The 21,904-nt window shown below is 44.1% G+C and overlaps 1 protein-coding gene across 4 annotated transcripts in view; it reads left to right on the forward strand.

The window, feature by feature from the left end:
• Window positions 1-21,904, forward strand: part of QRICH1 (glutamine rich 1) — a 64,411-nt gene that overhangs the window by 24,738 nt on the left and 17,769 nt on the right. For 2 of the 4 annotated variants that reach the window (XM_040358918.1, XM_040358920.1), the window contains 2 exons: window positions 1,038-1,148; window positions 9,349-10,329. In XM_040358918.1, coding sequence (XP_040214852.1) covers window positions 1,038-1,148; window positions 9,349-10,329 — 1,092 coding nt within the window. The remainder of the gene's footprint in view (window positions 1-1,037; window positions 1,149-9,348; window positions 10,330-21,904) is intronic. The other 2 variants (XM_040358919.1, XM_040358921.1) reach the window with 1 other exon arrangement.

Below are 21,904 nucleotides of genomic sequence, written 5' to 3' on the forward strand. Positions count from 1 at the left end.
AAAACTTTGAGTTGCCAAGCGACAGCCAAGAAACTTTAGGGCTCTGTTCACACCTAATGCCAATGCTGCTCCCAGCAGGGGTCTAGTGTGTTCTGGTTCACTGTTACAGGTCAGATTTTAGCCCGATTTTTTATTTTTATTTTTTTTGGCTGAATTTGGACCTAAAACGGACCAAAAGACGCACAGGGCTCTTGTGCAAATTCGCACCGGAGCCGCATCGGAGATGTATGAACCGGCTCCATAGAGAGCCATTCACATTCTCCTGTTATTGCGTATTGGATGCGGGGATGCCACATCCAATTTGCAATAGTGTGAACCTGGCCTAAAGATTTGGAGAAGATCTGTAAAGAGTGGAGACCAAAATCCCTCCTGAGATGTGTGCAAGCCTGATCACCATCTACAAGAAACGTCCTGACCTCTGTGCTTCCCAACAAGGGTTTCTCCACCAACTACTAAGTCATGTTTGGCTTGGGAATCAAATGCTTATTTTACTCACTGAACTGCAACTCGATTTATTACATTTGTATCATGTGTGTTTTTTTTTCTTTTCGTTTTTTTCCCCTGGAGTTTTGGTTGATATTCTGTCTTTATCATATAAAATACACCTATGATAAAAAAAATTACAGAGCCTTCATTTCTTTGCAAGTGGGCAAACCTATAAAATCAGCAGGGGATCAAATCATTATTTTCCCCCACTGTATTTAGTTTTTGTAAGTTCATAGATTCCTGTGATAAATTGCTCAGGCCTGCTCCCCGGTTTGGTTTGCTGTGATCTCTGGACAATTGTGTGTTGCTGCGATCATCCAAAATGAAATTTGCAATGCTACAATTTGTGAAGGATTAAATTAAGCGAATTGAGACCTTGCACACAGTTGCCCATTGAACGCAGTTAATTGGGGATCGGGTTGGAGGAATCGAACATGAAAATTGGAAGAGTTTGGTTCCTGATTTCAGAATCCTTTGTGCAGTTTGGGCTTTATTATGTCCAAAGACCTCCCAAGAGTTGTTAGTGGCTGAGTTTCCGTTGTTGATTTCAGATTCCTGAAGCACTCATCAGGCCCTGGACACTCCACCCCGCCCCTCATCTGAATCGAATCAACCTCTCCCCCGAGGGGTCGCAGGACTCTGGTATTTCAGAAGATTTGTTGGTCAGTTTCACAAGGGCAGTCTAGTGGTATTTATATTTTTCAAGTTATTAAAGCAGCTTTCCACCTGAAATGAAACGTATCCACAATAACGCAATCCTAACTGGTGGGAACCTGGATGTTGACATAAACTAAAGACACTTTGGCAAGGTGGCATCCCTGGACGAGTTCCAGGAGCTGCCACTTTTTTATATTATGTATGTTTTTATTTTTTTTTATTTTTTTCATGTTTTTTTTTTTTTTTGCTCCTGGACTCCAACTATCTAAAGTGGAGTAGTCAGGTGAAAAATTACGCTTTCCCCTTTATGACAGATGCATTTTAATCAAAATGCTGCCTGCGGGACCTTTCCAAAAAAAATTGGATGAAAATACAGAGGTATGAACAGTGCCACTAAAAATAAGATATTTAGAAGCAGAGGGGGCCACACCAAGTGTATAAAGTCCTTTTTAAGTATTTTATTTCCTCATACAAGTCAGAAAGACAAGCCAAAGTGTTTCAGTGGCAACTAGACTGCTTAAATCGGATGTAAGAACCATTAAAGCATAATTAACCACTTCAGCCCTGGCAGAATTTACCCTCTTCTTGACAGGGCCATTTTTTTGCGATATGACACTGCGTTGCTTGAACGGACACTTGCACGGTCTCGCGAAGTTGTACTTAAAATTTGATGTAAATGGGAGGAACTAATGCGCAAAACCACACTAACCAGGGCACTGAGAACTAAAACTAATTAAAGGAATACTACTACACTACGCAGCAGCCACAACTAAAATGGTGCTCACGCACTGATATCAAGTTAAAAATAGGGGGTGTAATGGCGCTTGCTAAAAACTAAGGTATAACATAAATGAAAAATGCCAAAAAACTAAATCTAGCCAGTATATCAGAACAGAGAAAAATGATAACGCTTGTAAATAACAGTATTGGTTTGTGAATAGAATATATCAGAATAGCAATTTTGACATATTCATAAAGGAGTGAAACATTTTTATGAATATGTCAAAATTGCTATTCTGAATAATAAATAACATTTTCCTCAGTTTAGCGTTTAGGCCGATATGTATTCTACATATTTTTGGTTAAAAAAAAGTTGCAATAAGTGTATAATCTAGCAATGGCGGCGATCTGCATATTTTTTTCGGGACTGCGACATTGTTACGGACAGATCGGACACATTTGACACTTTTTGAAAACCAATGAAATTTATACAGTGATCAGTGCTATAAATGGCCACTAATTACTGTATAAATGTCACTAGCAGGGAAGGGGTTTACACTAGGGGGCAAACAAGGGGTTAAATGCGTTCCCTTACTGTGTTCTAACTTGGGGGGGGGGGGGGGGGGGGGGTTGGGAAGGAATGGGACTGACTTGGGGAGGAGACCGATCAGTGCTCCTATATACTAGGAACACCGATATCGGTCTCCTCTCCCCTGACAGGATGTGGATTTATGTATTTACACACACAGATCCACGTTCCTGCGCTCACGAGTGAGCATCGGCTCCTTAGTGACGCAGGGGGCGCCCTTTTAAAGCAGCCACCGTACAGCTATGGTGATTTGCGCAGGGGAGCCATTCTGCCGCCGCCGGCGGGCGATCGGCATGTGGTTAAAGGCACAACTTTTTGGGGGATAGCGTAGAGAGGGATTAGAACACTTATCTGTTTTTATTGCTTTCTGTATCCCCATTAGGGAGATTCACCCTCTCCATTTTGTCCCGTTTACCATTATTAAAAGTGAAAAAAAAAAATCCACGTTTTGGGTTGCCCCCAGAAAAGTAATTGAGGGGAAATCTTCCAATGGGCACACTAGTTCTGGTGACATGGGGGTCCCATGAAATTCCCTAATTTGCAGTGATTTCCACTTGCTTCCTGTTTGGCTATGGGACAGGAAGTGAAATCTCCATAGTGGGACACGGATGGTTAAAAAAAAGTTGATGGGGTTATAACCCTTTCTTGCTCTATCCAAAATGAAGGGGGGGGGGGGGGGGTAGGTTTTTCCCATAGTTGTATAGGTGAATCATTACATTTCAGCTGTTGGATGTTTTACCTCATTTGGGTCCAGCACCCCGTGTCTAAGCAAGCTGTGTTGCAGCTCTGAAGAAGGGGGACCATTTGATGTCCCCCCCCAAAACACATTGGTTTGTCTTTGGGACCTTTTGTAGAACATAAAATGCTTATTGGACACCAGACACAATATTTGGTGTGGTGCTGTCCTTGTTTTTAAACATCCTTTCATCATACAGCTGTGGCCAAAAGTTTTGAGAAATGACACAAATATAAATGTTTACAAAGTTTTGCTGCCTCAGTTTTTATGGTGCCAATTTGCATATACTCCAGAATGTTATGAAGATGAATTGCAATTAATTACAAAGTCCTTCATTGCCATAAAAATGAACTTAAAGAGGAACTTCAGTCTGCTAATAAAAAGATCTTTGCCATTCTGAAGCTTCCCCCCAACCACTTTGCATATTATTTTATATATACTGTGATTCTGTACTTGCCAAATATGCTGCAGAAATCTCCCTCCACTGAGTCTGGCTGCAGCCATTTTCACTGTGGGCAGCTGAAGTTACTGCCTGTTCACTTCCTGGATTTACAGAGGCACACTTGCAGCTCTCATTGGCCCTCTTATGACTCACCCCCCTGCCCCCTTTACTGGCAAACTCACGAGAGTTGGGGAGCTGTGCATGGTGTCGTAAGCCTAGGCTTTTTTTCCCAGACAAGAAACAGGAAGTGGGTTGTATAAGGTATTTACTGGCAGAATTTTTTTTTTACTATACAAAGTTAAAACAAGGACAGAAGATTTTTAAGATTGAAAGATGAAAAAAATGGTGGAAGGTCCGCTTTAATCCCAAAAACACTTCCACTGCATTTCAGCCCTGCCACAAAAGGACCAGCTGACATGTCAGTGATTTTATCATTAAAACGGGGTTCAGTGTTGAGGACAAGGCTGGAAATCACTCTGTAATGCTGAATGAGTTGGAATAACAGACTGGAAGCTTTAAAAGGAGGGTGGTTCTTGAAATCATTGTTCTTCCTTCCTCTGTTGACCATGGTTGCGTGCAAGGAAGCTTCAAGGAGAGAGGTTCAATTGTTGTTGTGAAGAAGGCTTCAGGGCGCCCAAGAAAGTCCAGCAAACTCCAGGACCGTCTCCTACAGTTGATTCCGCTGAGGGATCGGGGCACCACCAGTACAGAGCTTTCTCAGGAATGGCAGCAGGCAGGTGTGTGTACATCGACATGCACAGTGAGGAGAAGACTTTGCTGCCCTTGGTGTCGAAGGGCAGCAAAGAAGCCACTTCTATACAGAAAGAACATCGGGGACAGACTCATAGTCTGTGAAAGGTACAGGGATTGGACTGCTGAGGACTGGGGTAAAGTAATTTCTCTTATCGTCCAGGGACGGACACAGCTCCTTAAATCTTGACAAGTGGGTTATGTTCCTCTTCACAGGAGAGGTCTCTGTGAACAGGAACAACCCACTTGTCAAGATTTAAGGAGCTATGGACGTCGGAGAAATTTTTTTTACAGTGAGTACAAAAAATCCTATTTTTCTCTGAATCCCCTTTCTGATTGTTTGGGGCTTCTGGAAAAAAACCTTGTCCAGAGAAGAAAAGGCGAGCGCTACCATCAGTCCTGTGTCATGCCAACAGTAAAGTATCCTGAGACCATTCATGTGTGGGGGGGCTTCTCAGTCAGGGAAGCGGGCTCTCACCATTGAACACCGCCATGAATAAAGAATAGTACAAAAACATCCTCCGAGAGCAACTTCTCCCAACCATCCAGGAACAGTTTGGCGATGAACAATGCCTTCTCCAGCATGAAGGAGCACCTTGCCATAAGGCAAAAGTAATAACTAGAAGTGGCTTGAGGAACAAAACATCAACATTTTGGGTGGCCAGGAAACTACCCAGACCTTAATCCCATTGAGAACTTGTGGTTGATCCTCCAAGAGGCGGGTGAACACACAACCCCCCACAAATTCTGACAAACCCCAAACATTAATTATGCAAGAATGGGGGGGCGGCCATCAGTCAGGATGTGGCCCAGAAGTTGACAGCATGCCAGGGAGAATTCCAGAGGTCTTGAAAAAGAAGGGTCAACACTGCAAATATTGACTCTTTCCGTAAGCGTCATGTCATTGTCAGTAAACGCCTTTAACACTTATGAAATGCTTGTAGTCGTACTTCGGTATCCCATAGCAACATCTGACAAAAAGGATCTAAAAACACTGAAGCAGCAGATTTTGTGAAAATGAATATTTGTCTTTCTCAAAACTTTTGGCCACAACTGTATACACCCAGAGTCACTTCTAGATTCTCAAGATCTCCCTATCCACAGATGATGCACCTCTAATAACTGAAATCCAACCCCTAGAATCTCTTAAAAAAAAAAAATGGCAGAGATCTCTATTTTTTAGAGACCGTTGACATACACAAGTGTGAAGGGGGGCTGTGGGAATGACGGCTCTTACTTTTCGAATGTAGCCACACAGCTGTGTCCCAATTGAGTGGGACTCCCTGCACAGGGATGCAAGTAACCCCTGTGCATCCCTATGGGGGTCAGCACAGCCTTCGCATGGACAGACGGGTGTCCGCTAAATGCTGGAGCAGCTCATCTTCTGTCCCCAAATGCAATATTATCATGAAAGTGTAGCCACACAGAAGTGGTCTTGGACCCCTTTCACACTGAGGCGCTGTAATGCTAAAAATAGCGCCTGCAAAGCTCCCCGAAAGAGCCGCTGTTTTAACACTGGAGCGGTGGGCTAGCAGGGCCGTAAAAAAAAGTCCTGCGAGCCGCATCTTTGGAGCGGTGTTTATACCGCTCCTCCACCACTCATGGCCATTGAAATGAATGGGCAGGAACTATACCGCCGGCAAAGCACAGCTGTGGCGCTTTTAACCCTTTTCCGTCCGCTTGCGGGGGGTTAAAAGCTTCTTGCTATCGGCCGAATACCCCCGCAACTACCACTGTAAAGTGCCGCTAAAAATGGCGGCGCTTTACCGTCGACGCCCCAGTGTGAAAGGGGCCTAAATATCTACAATTTGGCCTACTTGTTAGAGTGGGAGCATCCTGGTAGGGTTTTATCTTAACCACCTGAAACAGTTTTTTGTTTTTTTACTTCATGGCTGCCTGTTCGCTGCTTTTGTCCCTGACGACAATGTAAAACCATTTATTCTTAAAACGGACCCTATGGCAACTGAAGAAGATTTAATACAGGTGAAAAAAAAAAAGATTTTTAAGGGTTCTAAGACAAGCAATTGCATTTAGAATTTTTAGATTGAGGTCTATATAGTACTGATGCCACAGAAAGCCATTAAAAGTATTTTTTCTAAGTACCCTCCTTTTTATTGTGCTCTGTCCATTGTATTGCCTAATATGATTTGCTTAATCTTCGCTTTTCATTAAGTAAACTGCTGTATATTTATTATATGTCGGTTGGCTCTGTGATTTTGGTGTGTGGGGGTTTTTAATTTTATTTTCATTCTCCTCATTTTGGTCCCTTTTTATTTTAACACTGTTGAAGGCCAACATGATGAATATTATCCTATAATTATGTACATATGGATTTGGTTTCTTTCATTATTTCTCATCCCTGGTGGCTTTTTTTCTCTTTGGTGATGATTTGTTTGGCTTCAGTCATTTGATCTACTTCAGCAAAACCTCACACAACCCCTTATAAGCTTTTGGTTTTTCTTTTTAAGCGCCACCTGTTATTTCTTTTAATCTTCTTCTTTTTTTTTTTTTTTCTTCTTTTTTCCTTCTATAATTGGTTGGACAAATATTTTTTTTAATTAGTCGTTCACCATCAACAGTTTTCATATCAGTGCACAAAGACTGATTTTTTTTTTTTTTTTAAGTAATGAGTATGTACTGTATTTATTGGCGTATAACGCTCACTTTTTTAGCCTGAAAGTAGAGGGTAAACTGTGCCTGCGTGTTATACGCAGGGGGCTGTGGAACGTTTTTTGAAACTTCCCTCTTAAAGTTAGGGTGCGTGTTATACGCCGATAAATACAGTAAGTTTTATATGGCCATTTTCTTTTTTTATGCCTATCCGGTATAGGCAGCTTTAAAGTGCAAGTTCACCTTTTTATAGAAAATTTTGTAAGGTGAACTTACACAGGACCCCCCTCCCCATCCCTCCCCCAGTCCTGCTGACCTGCAGTGCAGTGATCTCCCATTCTGAGCCCCAGTTTAGCCGCCTCAGGGGTCAGGCTTATAAATCCCCCTCGGCATTCACTCCTCTTCTTCCCTGGGCTATGCACGTTCTGATTGGTCAGCACCGACCAATTAGAATGCTCCTAAACGTCCCTCTTGACGGGTACGTTTTTAGGAGATTAAGCTCCGGGATTTCTAACCCCCGGAGCCGTGATGTGGCTATAGCAGGGCTCAGAACAGGAGATTGCCGTGCTGCAGGTCAGTGGGACTGGGGGGGGGGGGGGGGGGGTCCTGTGTAAGTTCACCTTAGATTTTTCTCCTTCAGACCACCATCCAGAGCACTGTGCCAATGCATTACAGGCCTCCTCAGACCACCATCCAGAGCACTGTGCCAATGCATTACAAGCCTCCTCAGCCCACCATCCAGAGCACTGCAATGCATTACAGGCCTCCTCAGACCACCATCCAGAGCACTGTACAATGCATTACAAGCCTTCTCAGACCACAGTTCAGAGCACTGTGCCAATGCATTGCAAGCCTCCTCAGCCCACCATCCAGAGCATTGTGTAATGCATTACAGGCCTCCTCAGCCCACCATCCAGAGCACTGCAATGCATTACAGGCCTCCTCAGCCCACCATCCAGAGCACTGCAATGCATTACAGGCCTCCTCAGACCACCACCAGAGAGTATAGTTTGTTCAAATCCTAATATAACATCATGACATTTAGATTTAGAATGCTTTCTGCATTATTAAAGTGGTTCTAAACAGCCCAGACCTTCTTTTTTTTTTGGGGGGGGGGGTCCCCCACCGGCACTCTAGGCTCCTCTTCTGTGTGTGTCACCCTAGAATTTGCTACTATGGGGGCGCATGTGCGGGCCTCCTCCTCAGCCAAGCTAACACCTTCAAAAGATTGGACTAACGGCAGCAGTAGCCAATGGCTCCCACTGTTGCCTCTCTGTCCTGTGAATGCATAGAGAGAAGAGGGGGGGGAGAGCCGCTAGACGCAGGAGTCTCAAACTGGCGGCCCTCCAGCTGTTGCGAATCTACAAGTCCATGAGGCATTGCAAGGCTGACGGTTACAAGCATGACTCCCACAGGCAGAGGCATGATGGGACTTGTAGTTTTTACAACAGCTGGGGGGCCACTAGTTTCATACCCCTGAGGACTAGCACAGTGCTGGATCGAGTGAGGACTGGGGGGGTTAGGGGACCATACAGCTACTGGGAAATTTGTTACCTTAATGCAGGGAATGTATTAAGGTAAAAAATATATTTTGGCTTTACCACCATTTTAATTTCAAACATTATCAGGAAGTGTGTTAGAACTAGAGAACCCCTCTACTAGGTTATGGAGATGAGAAAAATGGGAGATGTTTTGTATTCCTTACACGCGCCTCTCCTAGGATGAACTTGTTCTTGCCTTTTTCCAACAAAAGAGCTTCCAAGAAGTCTTGTGGATCTGCGTGAACCTTGAGTACCCTGCAAAAGTGCCACAGAATACCCCCAACTCTCTAACCTGTCAACTTATACACTTTTTCTCAGTCTAAAAGCTCACTATGTTGAATGGTGCTGAAGGTATGTGCGGGTATCTTTTGGCTCCACTCTTGTAAACCTCTGGAGCAAAACAAAATCATTTGTCCCTAAATAGAAGTATAACTATGAACCCTTTCCTGTGAATGGGCTACCATTACTGACCTTTCCTCCAGAAAATGCTAGTTGCCAGGCTGTCATACTGATCCAGCTGCTTCCGTGTTTTTTTTATTTTTTTTTTTATTATTATTATTATTATATACTGGCTGAGCGGAAGCATGTATGCCATTCAACTGTTTTAAACTTTACAGATTGCATGAATGCTCCAGTTCAATGTCTTCTAAATGGTATCTCCAGAGAAAGCCGGGCAATTGCCAATTTTCAAAGAAAGGTAGTAATGGTAGCTTCTGTATACCCCCTTAAGAATAAGCAAAATGTATTAAGTAATCTAGCAGCTAAATAAAACATTTTTGTATGTTCTGCTGTTAATTGATGTGTTTTTGTTACACAGGTGCAGCAATCCCCGCAGCAAGTGAATGCTCAGCAGCTCTCACCGCAGCTCAATGTCCACCAGTCCAACGAACAGGCAATCCAGATTCAGGGCACGGCTCAGTCTCAGACACAGCAGGGTGGTCAGACGATACAGACTCAGTCCCTTCAATCCCCCAGCCCCTCTCAGCAGATGACAAACTCCCAGTTACAGGTGTCCCAGATTCAGGTGCAGCATGTTCAGTCTGGTCAGCAGATGCAGTCCTCTGACATTCAGGACGACCACATACAGCACCAGCAGATCCAGGCACAGCTGGTGGGGGGACAGTCGGGTGGCATTCAGATACAGACCGCAGGAGCGATGTCTCCATCTCCTCAGCAACAGGGTTCTCCCAGAGAAGGAGAGCGACGATCTAGCACTTCAAGCGTCCTTCAGCCAGTTAAGAAACGTAAAGTGGACATGCCCATTACTTTGTCGTATGCAATTTCAGGGCAGCCCGTCGCCGCTGTCCTTGCCATCCCCCAAGGCCAGCAACAGAGTTACGTGTCCCTAAGGCCAGACTTGCTAACGGTGGACAGCGCCCATCTTTATGGAGCTACAGGCACTATTACAAGTCCAACAGGAGAGACTTGGACCATCCCGGTTTATTCAACCAACACCCGCAGCGATTTGCAGCAACAGAACATAACCCACATTGCTATCCCCCAAGAGGCCTACAATGCCGTCCATGTAACAGGCTCTCCCACCACCGTGGCAGCTGTAAAGTTGGAGGATGAAAAGGACAAAATGGCCAAAAACGCCCACGAGGAAGTGGTGCAGACTCTGGCCAACTCCCTATTTCCAGCTCAGTTTATGAATGGGAATATTCACATTCCAGTGGCGGTACAGGCTGTGGCAGGGGCCTATCAAAATACAGCACAAACTGTTCACATATGGGACCCTCAGCAGCAGACGCTACATGAACAGGTTCAGCAACAGAATCAACAGCAGCACCAACTACAGGTAACGTGGGAAGGGTGTGTGACTGTTTTTTCGTTTTCGGTGGTCAAGTTTGCTACTTTTTTTTTATTGTGTTTGTTTTGTTTTTTCTCTACTAAATAAGTGCACAAAAAAGGACACCAGTCTTGAGCCTGCCATATAGTCCACGTTCACACTTGTGCGATGTGGGAACCAATGTGATTCCTGTGCGGATTCCCGCATCGCATCTCGCCCGCAGGCAATTCACACTGCTCTCTGCGAACCGCTGCGGGTGTCAATGTGAAGTTAATGACACCCTCAAATCTGCAGTGCGAACTGTAAAATAGGACTCATCACATAGGTGTGAACACTCGTGCGATCCGATTCCAGTGCGCGACCAAAAAATGGGTCCTGCACCATTTTGGTGCGTATTCGATGCGATTTCAGCCATGCAAATTGCTGTGTGATGCAAATTCAGCCATACAATGTGGTGCGAATCACATGCAATGTCTGGCATCGTTCTAGTGTGAACCCAGCCACATGGTTCATATTTGTTGAGTAGGAATCGGCTGAAGTTTGAGCTGTGATTAGCACTGTCGGCACCACTTGACAAAAGTCCATTTAAAAATCAATTGCTGCTAGTGGAAAATTGTGGGCTGTACAGTGACTGCATCCAGTCGGGTATAGTCGCTCTTCAGAAAGCCACAGGTGCTGCAGCTGTTCGAAATGCTTCATCCATGCTGTTTGGCAGGCTCAACAAGAGAAATCTGTGAGTATGGCAAACCATTAATGATTGGATTTGCTTTCCTTCCACACTGAGTGAAAGGAAAAAACTCTGGATTCCACAATCAACACAGTCGGCATTGATGGTGGTGGGGGGGGAATCCCTCTGCAGTGTCATTGTATTCTACTGGGGGGGGGAGCTCGGGGAGGCTTCCCAGCCGGCAGAACGCAATGAATGCTGCAAATGGCTATAGCTGCTGGCAGTAATCGTATGTGTGTGTGGGGGGGGGGGAAATAAAAATCCAACAGGCTGGTTGTACCCAAGTCAGTTGATGAATCAACTTGGGTACAATTGGCCTGTCCATAGATAGATGGATTGAATCTCGACTAGTCCTTGCTGAGCCAGCCAAAATTTGATCCATCTAAGTAAAATAGAATCTTAATTGTCGTTTTTTGGTTTTAGCAAAAAAAAAAAAAAAAACAGCGGTGATTAAATGCCACAAAAAGAAAGCTCTGTTACAAAAAATGCTAAAAATGTAATTTGGGTACCACATTGCATGACTGTGCAAATGTCATTCAAAGTGCTGAAAATTTGGCCTAGGGCAGCAAGGGGGTGAAAGTAGCCCGTATTGAAGCGATTTAAAGTGGCTCAAGGTTTTTTTTACCTTCATACATTCTATGCATGAATGTAAAAAGAAAAAAAAAAAAACACCTCTGTGCAGCAATCCCCTTCCACTGATGGGTCCAAGCATCTGTCACTGTTGTGTCCCCCGCCATTTATACTGCTCATTTTTCCGAGGCCTGCAGCGATCATCTTCAACCACAGGACAGCTACTGGTGATGTAACTCCCGTGTTACATAAGTTACATCACTCCTGGCACTTGGCCCATTCCTGGCATCTTGCATACACTGGGAATGAACACTGAATGGTGCATGTGCAGTGTACATAGAAAATAAAAAAATACAACGGGAAAGAGGAGGTTTTCTTGGCAGAAGACTTTGTATTGGTTCTGCCAAAAAATCCCTTCCGCTTTAAGCTTCCTCTTGAGTGCCTCAGAAAATGCAAATTAGTACTTGGCTCCAAGTAGAAGCCACATTGCTCTATGTAGCTGGGTTGGGTGTAGAACCGTATATACTCAAGTATAACCAGAGTTTTTTTTTTTTTTGTGCTAAAAATGACAACCCCCCCGGCTTATACTTATAGTCACCTTTTTGCGCCTGATCTCCCGGAATTTGGGGACCCGGTGCCGGCCGGCTGTAGGTCCCCTGGACCCCCAAACTTGGCACACATGTAGCCCAACTCTTCCTCTACACGTGTGCAAAGTTTGTTGTCTGGGGGACCTATGGCCGGGGAGCACCGGGCACCCCTTCCATAGACTCCCATGTTTAAACGGTAATTTCTCCAGTGAATTGGGGACCGGGTACCGGCCGGTCATAGGTTCTCTGGACCCGGAACTTGGCAAACATGTAACCCCATTTCTCTTCCACAAGTGTGCAAAGTTTGTTGTCTGGGGGATCTACGGCTGGGGAGCATTGATTTTTTTTTTTTCTCCCAAAGCCGGAGACCCCTTCCATAGACTCCCATGTTGAACGTCAGTCTAGGCATGGGCATAGTGAGGCATGGGCACAGTGAGGCATGCAGATGGACACCCTAGGCTTATACACAAGTCAATAAGTTTTCCCAGTTATTTTGTGGTAAAATTAGGTGCCTCGGCTTATATTCGGGTCGGCTTATACTCGAGTATATACGGTATGTGCTCTAGTAATGTCAGGGTAACGGTGTGGAAGTGTGAATGAGCCTTTTAGGTTTTACCTTTTTCTACCAGGAGGTGAGCAAACATCATCACTTTGAATAGGTTTTCATCCTCCATTTTTAATTCTGTGTTTCTGGCATTGAATATGTTCTTGAAGATGTAGTTCAAGTGCTAGGAACATTGTAAAATGAATGTGAGGGGGGAGAATCTGAATGCGAAGCTTGCCAATCTAAACTCTTACCATGGATGTTCAGATCTCTGGTTTCAATGTTTATTCTCGGGGGCCTAATCTCGTGTGATTATTTCCTGCACACTGCTCAAGTGTTTGCACACGCAGGCTGTCTTTCTTCCTCTCTGGTTATTTTTGGCCGTGTGGTGAGAACATCCTGAGAAGAATATGAAAAGGCCGCCTCTTTTGGATTCAGGTTGACATTTTACAGTAAACACAATGCAGGGCTTTGCCAGTCCTGTGTCTAGGGTGCTGCAAATGTAGTGACAAATTAAATTTTTTCCTGAGAAAGACAAGTTTTGAGAGTTTATCAAGTTTTTTTTTATTTTTTTTATTTTTTTTGGGGGGGGGGGGGGATATTTTTTATAGCAAAAAGTAATAAAGTATTGCTTTTCTTTTTCAAAATTGTCGCTCTATTTTTGTATTATAGCGCAAAAAATTAAAGGGTCACTAAAGGAATTTTTTTTTTGCTGAAATGACTGTTTACAGGGTATAGAGCAGCCTTTCTCAACCTTTTTACCCCAGGGGAACCCTTAAAATAATATTCAGGTCTCGGGGAACCCCTGATTAAAACCCATTCATTGGGGGTCAGTGGGAACAATGTCCCTTACTTTGGTGGTCAGTGAGAAGAATGCCATTTTTTTACATTGGTGGTAAGAATGGCCCCCTTACAGAGAACTATGAAGATCATTGGTGTCATACCACTGGCTCCTCCAAGTGGAATTGGCTCAGAACTATGTAGGCACCATCAAACAGGAGGTAAATCAGTAACTGCTCAAGGAACCCCTAGCCACCTCTGGAGGAACCCTGGTTGAGAATGGCTGGTATAGAGACATACAAGTTAACCGATTTCTTTTAAAAATTATTACAAATAGATAATCAATCCTATAATGTGCCTTCAGGTTAGTTTCACTTTTAAACTGGTTTAATGTTCCTGTGAACTAGAGACACACAGAACAAAAACAAACAAATCCAGGGCAGTGTTTTGTTTTTAAAATGAATCTGATTGGTTCTGTTAAATTTTAGACACACAGTAATGACAGCTTAGACCAACAGTGAATAGCTCCCAGTACTATGGTTATAAGGTAACAGACAACCAGGAAGTGTGGAGATCAGAGCAGAATTACAGCAACTTCAAAGCAAAAACGAACAATAAGGACATGAAACCAGTACTGCAGTAAGGTGAAGGAAGTTATTTAGCTAAAAAAAAAAATTCCTTTAGTGACCCTTTAAAACCGCAGAGGTGATCAAATGCCACCAAAAGAAAGCTCTATTTGTGGGGGGAAAAAATCAATTTTGTTTGGGAACCACGTCTCACGACCGCGCAATTGTTGATTAAAGCGACGCAGTGCCAAATCACAAATAGTGGCCCGGTCATTTGGCAGCCAAATTTCCGGGGCTGAAGTCTCTCCAGTACAAAAGCCTCAGCTCTCCGGGGACTCTTCCTCCTCATTGGCTGAGACAGCAGCAGGAGCCATTGCCTTTTAATATCACTGTACATCCTCGTAGAGGAGGCAGGGAGGGAAGTATTGTCACTCAGAACAATAGAGGAGGCGTGAGAAGTGAGGGGAAGTTGGCTATACATGTGACACACAGCATTCTGGTGTGGATTTGGCCATTGAGAGTAATGGGGTGTGTGTGTGTGTGTGTGTGTGTGTGTGTGTGTGTGTGTGTGTGTGTGTATATATATGTATATATGTATATATATATTCTCTATTATTTTTGAGACAGATGGAGCTTTCTTTTTGTGCTATTTAATCGCTACTGTTTTTGTTTTTGTTTTTTTTTGCTTAACAAACGAAAAAAGTGAAAATTTTGAAGAAACGTTTTTTTTTTTTTTTCTATTTTGTAAATACGTTTTTATTTTATTTATTTTTTTCTTCACTGATGTGCGCTGATGAGGCTGCACTGACAATCATTTCCACGATTATCAATGCAGACGTTCTCCTTGAGGAAAGCCTCTTATCGGCTCTCCTTTCCTCGTGCGTTGTCGTCATGAGGAGAGGAATGCCAATATCTGGCATTTCTTATTTACACGGTGATCAGCTGTGATTGGACACAGCTTGTCGCATGGTTAGGAGCCTACATCGGGGGTAAGCAACCTCGGCCCTCCAGCTGTGGTGAAACTACAAATCCCATCATGCCTCTGCCTCTAGGATTCATACCTGTGATTGTCAGGGTCTTGCGATGTCTCATGGGACTTGTAGTTTCAAAACAGCTGGAGGGCTGAGGTTTCCTACCCCTGGCCTACCTCATGGGCTCTTTGGTGCTATTCTGTGGTCCATGGACTTCAATGGAAACACTTTAAAAATTGCTTATCCGTGCTTTTGTCATATGATTCCTGCAGGATTTCTTCCTCATTCTTTCCCCACATTTTATATTAATATGAATGGTTGGCCCTGCCAGCGACGTGCACGCGCAAATGTGCTTACACAAGTCTGAACGGAGACTAAGGATGTTTTCATAGTTTCACAATATTTATGTGCGCTTTTATTCCTAGAACAATCTTCCTCTGGCGCAGTGTTGGTTTTTTTGAAAAGTGATTAAAACAATAGAAAAATAACAGTAGACGCGAGTAGAGGTAGACCGATATGGGTTTTTCTCTGGCCGATGCCGATATTTAGAAATTGGGGGGGGGCGGCGATGGCCGATATATGATGCCAATTTTTGTGGCTGATTTTTTTTAGGCCGATTAAAAAAAAAAAAAAATACACCTCACCCACTCCACTTCTTCCGGCTTTCTCCTGTCACTCTAGCACACACTAGATATGCTCAGTACAGGTGGCAATGGTTTGGAACTGGCAGGTGGCACTGGTTTGGAATTGACAGATGGCACTATTGGCACTGGTTTGGAATTGACAGATGGCACTATTGGCACTGACAGGTGGCACTGGTTTGGTATTGACAGACTGCACTATTGACACTGGCTGGTGGCACTGGTTTGGTATTGATAGACGGCACTTTTGGCACTGGTTTGGAACTGGCAGGTGGCACTGATTGGCGGTGGCACTGACAACTGGAACTGGTTGGCACTGGCAAGTGGCACTGATTGGCGGTGGCGCTGGTAGTGACGGTTGGCACTGGCTGGTGGCACTAATTGGCGGTGGCGCTGGTAGTGACGGTTGCACTGGCAGGTTTCACACTAAGCCGAGTGTAACTGTGTGCAACTAACAGAGAGGAGAGAGAGAAGCTGTCAGCTTGATTTTTGTTCATACCCATTTACTTATCTTTAACTGAATTGACTACTTTTGAGAGTAAAGTGATACTTAAAGCGGTTGTCAGCAAAGTATTAGTGTAATGGCGTGCACACTTATGCAACGATATTTTATTTTTACTTCACCTAAAAGATTTCAGTTTGCTGTTCAATTGAGTTGTACAGTTTATAGGTCACATTAAAGGTGGAAAAAGTTCTGAAATTTATTTATCTTTGTCTCATTATTTTAATTGAATTTTTTTTACATCACAGAACCCTGACATTTTAACAGGGGTGTGTAGACTTTTTATATCCGCTGTAGATATATAGACACCAATTGCAGCAGAATTCTGGGAGTTGATAACATTAACTAGTATGATCATAACAAAGCAAGGATCATGACTGACCAAAACACGGAGCAGCCAAAGAAATGTATATAAAAGTTCATTCTGTGTTGGAGATGCCTGACCTGGATTGAAATCATATAGCAGGTGAATTGCATAGGTATTCCACAATAAAGATAACGGGATCTCTTAGAAAAAGGGTGCAGTGTGTGTTTTTTTTTTTTTTTTGGGGGGGGGGGGGGTCTCGTTCACCGCCCTCCTGAGCGCAGGTTGGCTTCTCCTTATTCCTAGCTTAGAGGCTGATGAGCTCTCGGTCGTATTGACACCCTGTCATGGATAAGCGAGCAGATACAGGAAGGTGATTCAGTGTGGTCAGTCAGTGTTGCCAGTAACATGTTCTGAGTGAATGGATTCCAGCATGTAATCTTCCATAATGAGTACGGCTGGGAAAGACGCCGATCATATCGGAGGAATTCTTCGGTGTCGGTATTGCTGTATTCACAGCTCTGACTGGAAGACCTTGAATAGTGCCAACAGGGAAGCCAAGCAATCCTAAACCTTCAATATGATCCACAGTTACCGATGTATTATTAACCTTGTATACCATAGAATCATTGCAAGCTGTTGAACAAACCTGCACTTTTTTGATGTACACTATAGTGCTAAAAGTATTGGGACGCCTGCCTTTACACGCACATGAACTTTAATGGCGTCCCAGTCTAGAGCCCATTCACACCTTGGCGTTTTGTCGCCTGTAGCGCGACGCGCACAAACGCCAGAGGGACCAAAATACATGTAAGGCTATGGGCATGGTTCACATCTGAACGCCGATGCACCTGACGCGCATCGCATGTAGTCAATAAAAGTTCCGGACCCTTTTTTGTCGCGCATATCGCGCGTATTTGAGCGTATTTTTGCTACGGGCGTTTCGTCAATAGAACTTGTCGCCCATGCAGAAAATTAAAAAAATCTACCAACATAGCAACAAGTGATGAAAAGATAGTTTTTCCTATTGGCTAAAAAAAAAACGTCAAAGTACAAAAACGTCGGACAACGCTGTATGCAAACGCGCATATTAGCATGAATACGCGCGACAAAACGCTGGAAAAAAATGCCGGAAAACGCCGCTATTGCCTACGCCTAGGTGTGAATGCAGCCTTAGGGCCCTTTCACACGGGGCGGATCAATAATGACCCGCCTCCGTGTGTCCGTCAAGCTCAGAGGGGATCCTCCGTAAAATCCCCGCTGAGCCGTCGGATGACAGGGCGGTCCCCGCACACTGTGCAGGGACCGCCCTGTCTTTCCTCCGCTCTCCCCTTTAGGGGGATCGGATGAACACGGACCGTATGTCCGTGTTCACCCGATCCGATCCGCCAGACGGAAGAAAAATAGGATTTTCTTCCGTCCGAAAAATCGGATCTTTGCGGAGGCGGCTGATTACGGGTGTCAGCGGATGGTCATCCGCTGACACCCGCAATCACATAGGGACCAATGTATGTCCCGTTTTTATTCGCAACGGATGGATGAAAATGCGGACATACGGTCCGCACGTGTGAAAGAGGCCTTAGTCCGTAGGGTTCAATATTGAGTTGGCTCCGCCCTTTGCAGCGATAACAGCTTCAACTCTTCTGGGAAGGCCGTCCACAAGGTTTAGGAGTGTGTCTATGGGAATGTTTTGACCATTCTTCCAGAAGCACGTTTTGTGAGGTCAGGCACTGATGTTGGATGAGAAGGCCTGGCTCGCAATCTCCGCTCTAATTCATCCCAAAGGTGTTCTATCGGATTGAGGTCAGGACTCTGCACAGGCCAGTCAAGTTCCTCCACCCCAAATTCTCTCATCCATGTCTTTATGGACCTTGCTTTGTGCGCTGATCCAAATCATTTGGTGGAGGGGGGATTATGGTGTGGGGTTGTTTTTCTGGGGTTGGGCTTGGCCCCTTAGTTCCAGTGAAGGGAACTCTTAAGGTGTCAGCTAAGGCCGAAACAACTAATCGATTATGAAATCAATCCATTACAATTTTCATAATCGATTAATCGGCCAGTAACATAATGGGGTTAAAAAAAATAAAATTTGCCCTTTACAGTACAAAAAAGCAAATCGCTACTGTAAATATTTCACTGTCCCACAGTAAAAAAAATAACCCCTTACAGTAGCGATTATTTGCTCTTTTTGTACTTCTTTTTGTTTTTTTAACCCCCATTATGTTACTAAACATCTCAGGCCTGGGGTCACACCTCTGTGTTTTGGTGCTTTTTGCAGAAACACATTACAGTTCATTTACATGTTTTCCTATGGGGACACGTTCACATCCATGATTTTTTTTTCAGCTGCTGCGTATTTGGAAAGGGCAAGGACTTTTTATTGCAAAATGGTGCTATTTTTTTATTTATTTTTTTTGGTTCAATATATTTCAATGGAGAAGCTGCAGAAAAGCATTAATGTGTTTTTGCGGCAATTTGTGCTTTGTAATCTGCCCAACAACAAATTGGCCCGACGTCCTTGTCTCTGTAACCGCCGATCGCGGGTGCCTGGAGGACATCGCGGCCGCCAGGCACGCGCATTGGCATCTCGGTGATGCGACGGGCACGCGAGCGTCGCCGACGCCCCAGTGGCTGGAGGCCGTTGGCCGTATATAGACGCCTCCCGGAAATTTAGGCTGCATTCACACCTGAGCGACAAAACGCCCGACGCTTCTGCCGCTAGAGGGGAGAATTCCCATTGCTGTCTATGGAGATGGTTCACAAAAAAGTCCCGGACCCTTTTTTTCAGGCGACAGTGGCGTTTTCCCATTGACAGCAATGGGAAGACTTTTGAAAAAAAAAAAAAAAAAAAAAAATGAAAGTTTCATAATCGCGGCAAAATACCGCCGAACGCGCCTGTCGCTCAGGTGTGAATGGACTCTTAGATCCACCCTGAGGCTGTATAAAGTCGTACGGCCGTCAGGAAGTGGTTAAAGGAACCTATTTAAAGGAGTTGTAAAGGTTTTGTTTATTTTCTAAAGTAGAAACTTTATATATTTAAAAATAACCCCCGTCGGTTGTTTTGTACAATCTGTGTCCCATTGGGGAGATTTCCCTTCACTTCCTGTCCCATAGCCAAACAGGAAGTGAGGAAATCTCTGCAAATTAAGGGAGTTCTTTGGGGCCGCCAGGTCACCAGCACAATGGGTGTCCCCATTGGAAGATTTCCCTTCTATTGCTTTTCTGGGGACAACCCAAAATTTGAGAAATTCTGTTTAAAAAATCTTTTCTGGGTGATAGTTATTGATATACGCGGTACTAGCAGCCGCTACTTTTCTATCCTCCGGCCCCATTCTCGCTTCCAATGATAATGGAAGACGGCAATAAATACTGACAGGTATTCTAATTCCTCTCCACTCTATCCAGTACTAAACACACAAGTTTTGCCTTTTAGTTCTACTTTAACAGTCAGACTGATTATAAACACTCTACATGACCAATCAGTCCTCTTTTTTTTTTTTTTTTTATACTTTTTTTAAAACTATATATATATATATATATATATATATATATATATATATATATATATATATATATATATATATATATATATATATATATAATTTTTTTTTTTCTTCTTATAAGCAGTCATAATACTGACCCCCCCCCCCCCCACCAGTCCTGTGTGTCCCTTCTATGTTATCTGAGATGGCCAAGGCTTCTCTATATCTCTATTGTCTCTTGTCTGGTTGGGACATGGTGTAATACAAAAAATAAATAAGGTGAAATTAACTTTTTTCTGGCATACAGAAAGTGTTCATTGTTCCTTAGTGAGGGTAAAATCCCAGGCGGAAGATGAAGTCATTCATTTTCTCTCCGATGGATTAGGTAGAATTTTACACTCCCTGAGCAGTTTTCAGGTTACACTTCCGCTCTCACACGCCAGTTACCTAATAGAATCCCTTTGTTAAAGGAGACCTGACCCGTATTGTTCCATTGTGGTCACTCATACTTTTAAAGAAGTTGTAAAGGTAAAAAAAAAAAAATCTTAAATAGGTTCCTTTACCCTAGTGCCGTCCTCCTTCACTTACCTCATCCTTCCATTTTGCTTTTACAGTAATGCGAGGCTTTCTCCCTGGTGTGGAGTGTCGTGCTCGCCCCCTCCCTTGGACTACAGGAGAGTCAGGACACCCACTAACACGCAGCTCCTTTTCTCTATCTGCAAAGTAGAGAGTGTCCTGACACTCTCTTGCCCCCCCCCCCCCCCACACCAGGGAGAAAGCCTTGCATTACTGTGTGGAGTTACAGACAGAAGAACAGGAAGTGAGGATTTCTCAGAAGAAATAAGGACATTTAAAAGAAAAATGGAAGGATGAGGTAAGTGAAGGAGGACTGCACTGAGGTAAAGGAAGCTATTTAGGGGAATATTGTTTTTACCTTTTACAACCCCTTTAACTGCTTCAGGACTGCCCCGTAATAGATTTACTGCTACAGGGCTGCTCCCCTGTGCAGGATCACATGTATATACAGTGAGTACACCCCTCACATTTTTGTAAATATTTTCTTCTATCTTTTCATGTGACAACACGGAGGAAATGACACTTTGCTACAATGTTGTGTAGTGAGTGTACAGCTTGTATAACAATGTAAATTTTCTGTCCCCTCAAAATAACTCAACACACAGCCATTAATGTCTAAACCGCTGTCCCACCAGGAGGCCTGAGCGACCAGCCGGCACTTCTTCCTGCTGGCCGAAGAGCTGAACAAAGCCATCGTCTTGGATCTAGTAACCCGGATGTCATGACATCACTTCCGGATTACTGGCATCCTGAAGGCGCCAGTTTAAAAAAAAAAAAAAATAGAAAGTATTTAAAGACGCCGATGTTGATTTGATAATTTTCAAGTGCAGAGAAGGGTTTGGGGTCTTATAGATCCCAGATTACTCCATGAAGAGTACCTGTCACTGCCTCTTACTGCCACAACGATGTTTACATTCCTTGTGATAGCAATAAAAGTGATACTTTTTTTTTTTTAACCACTTAACACCCGCCAGCCGTCAAATGACGGCAGGCGGAATGCTCTATTGTTCCGACAGGATGTCATATGACGTCCTGTCATTTAAAGCCTCTAGGGCACGCACCCGTCGCGTCACTGGGAACACTGCGCGTGCCCAGTGGCCGCGATGGCCGCCGGGCACCCACGATTGCCCAGTAACTGAGCAGGGACATGGAGCTCTGTGTTTAAACACAGAGCTCCACGTCCTGTCAGGGATAGAGGTGACCGATCTGTGTCCCTTGTACATAGGGACACAGATCGGTCACCTCCCCCAGTCACCCCCTCCCCCTACAGTTGGAACACACCCAGGGTACACATTTAACCCCTTCCCCGCCCCCTAGTGGTTAACCCCTTCCCTGCC

This window comes from Rana temporaria, chromosome 7, assembly GCF_905171775.1.
Source record: "Rana temporaria chromosome 7, aRanTem1.1, whole genome shotgun sequence".
Classification (NCBI taxonomy): domain Eukaryota; kingdom Metazoa; phylum Chordata; class Amphibia; order Anura; family Ranidae; genus Rana; species Rana temporaria.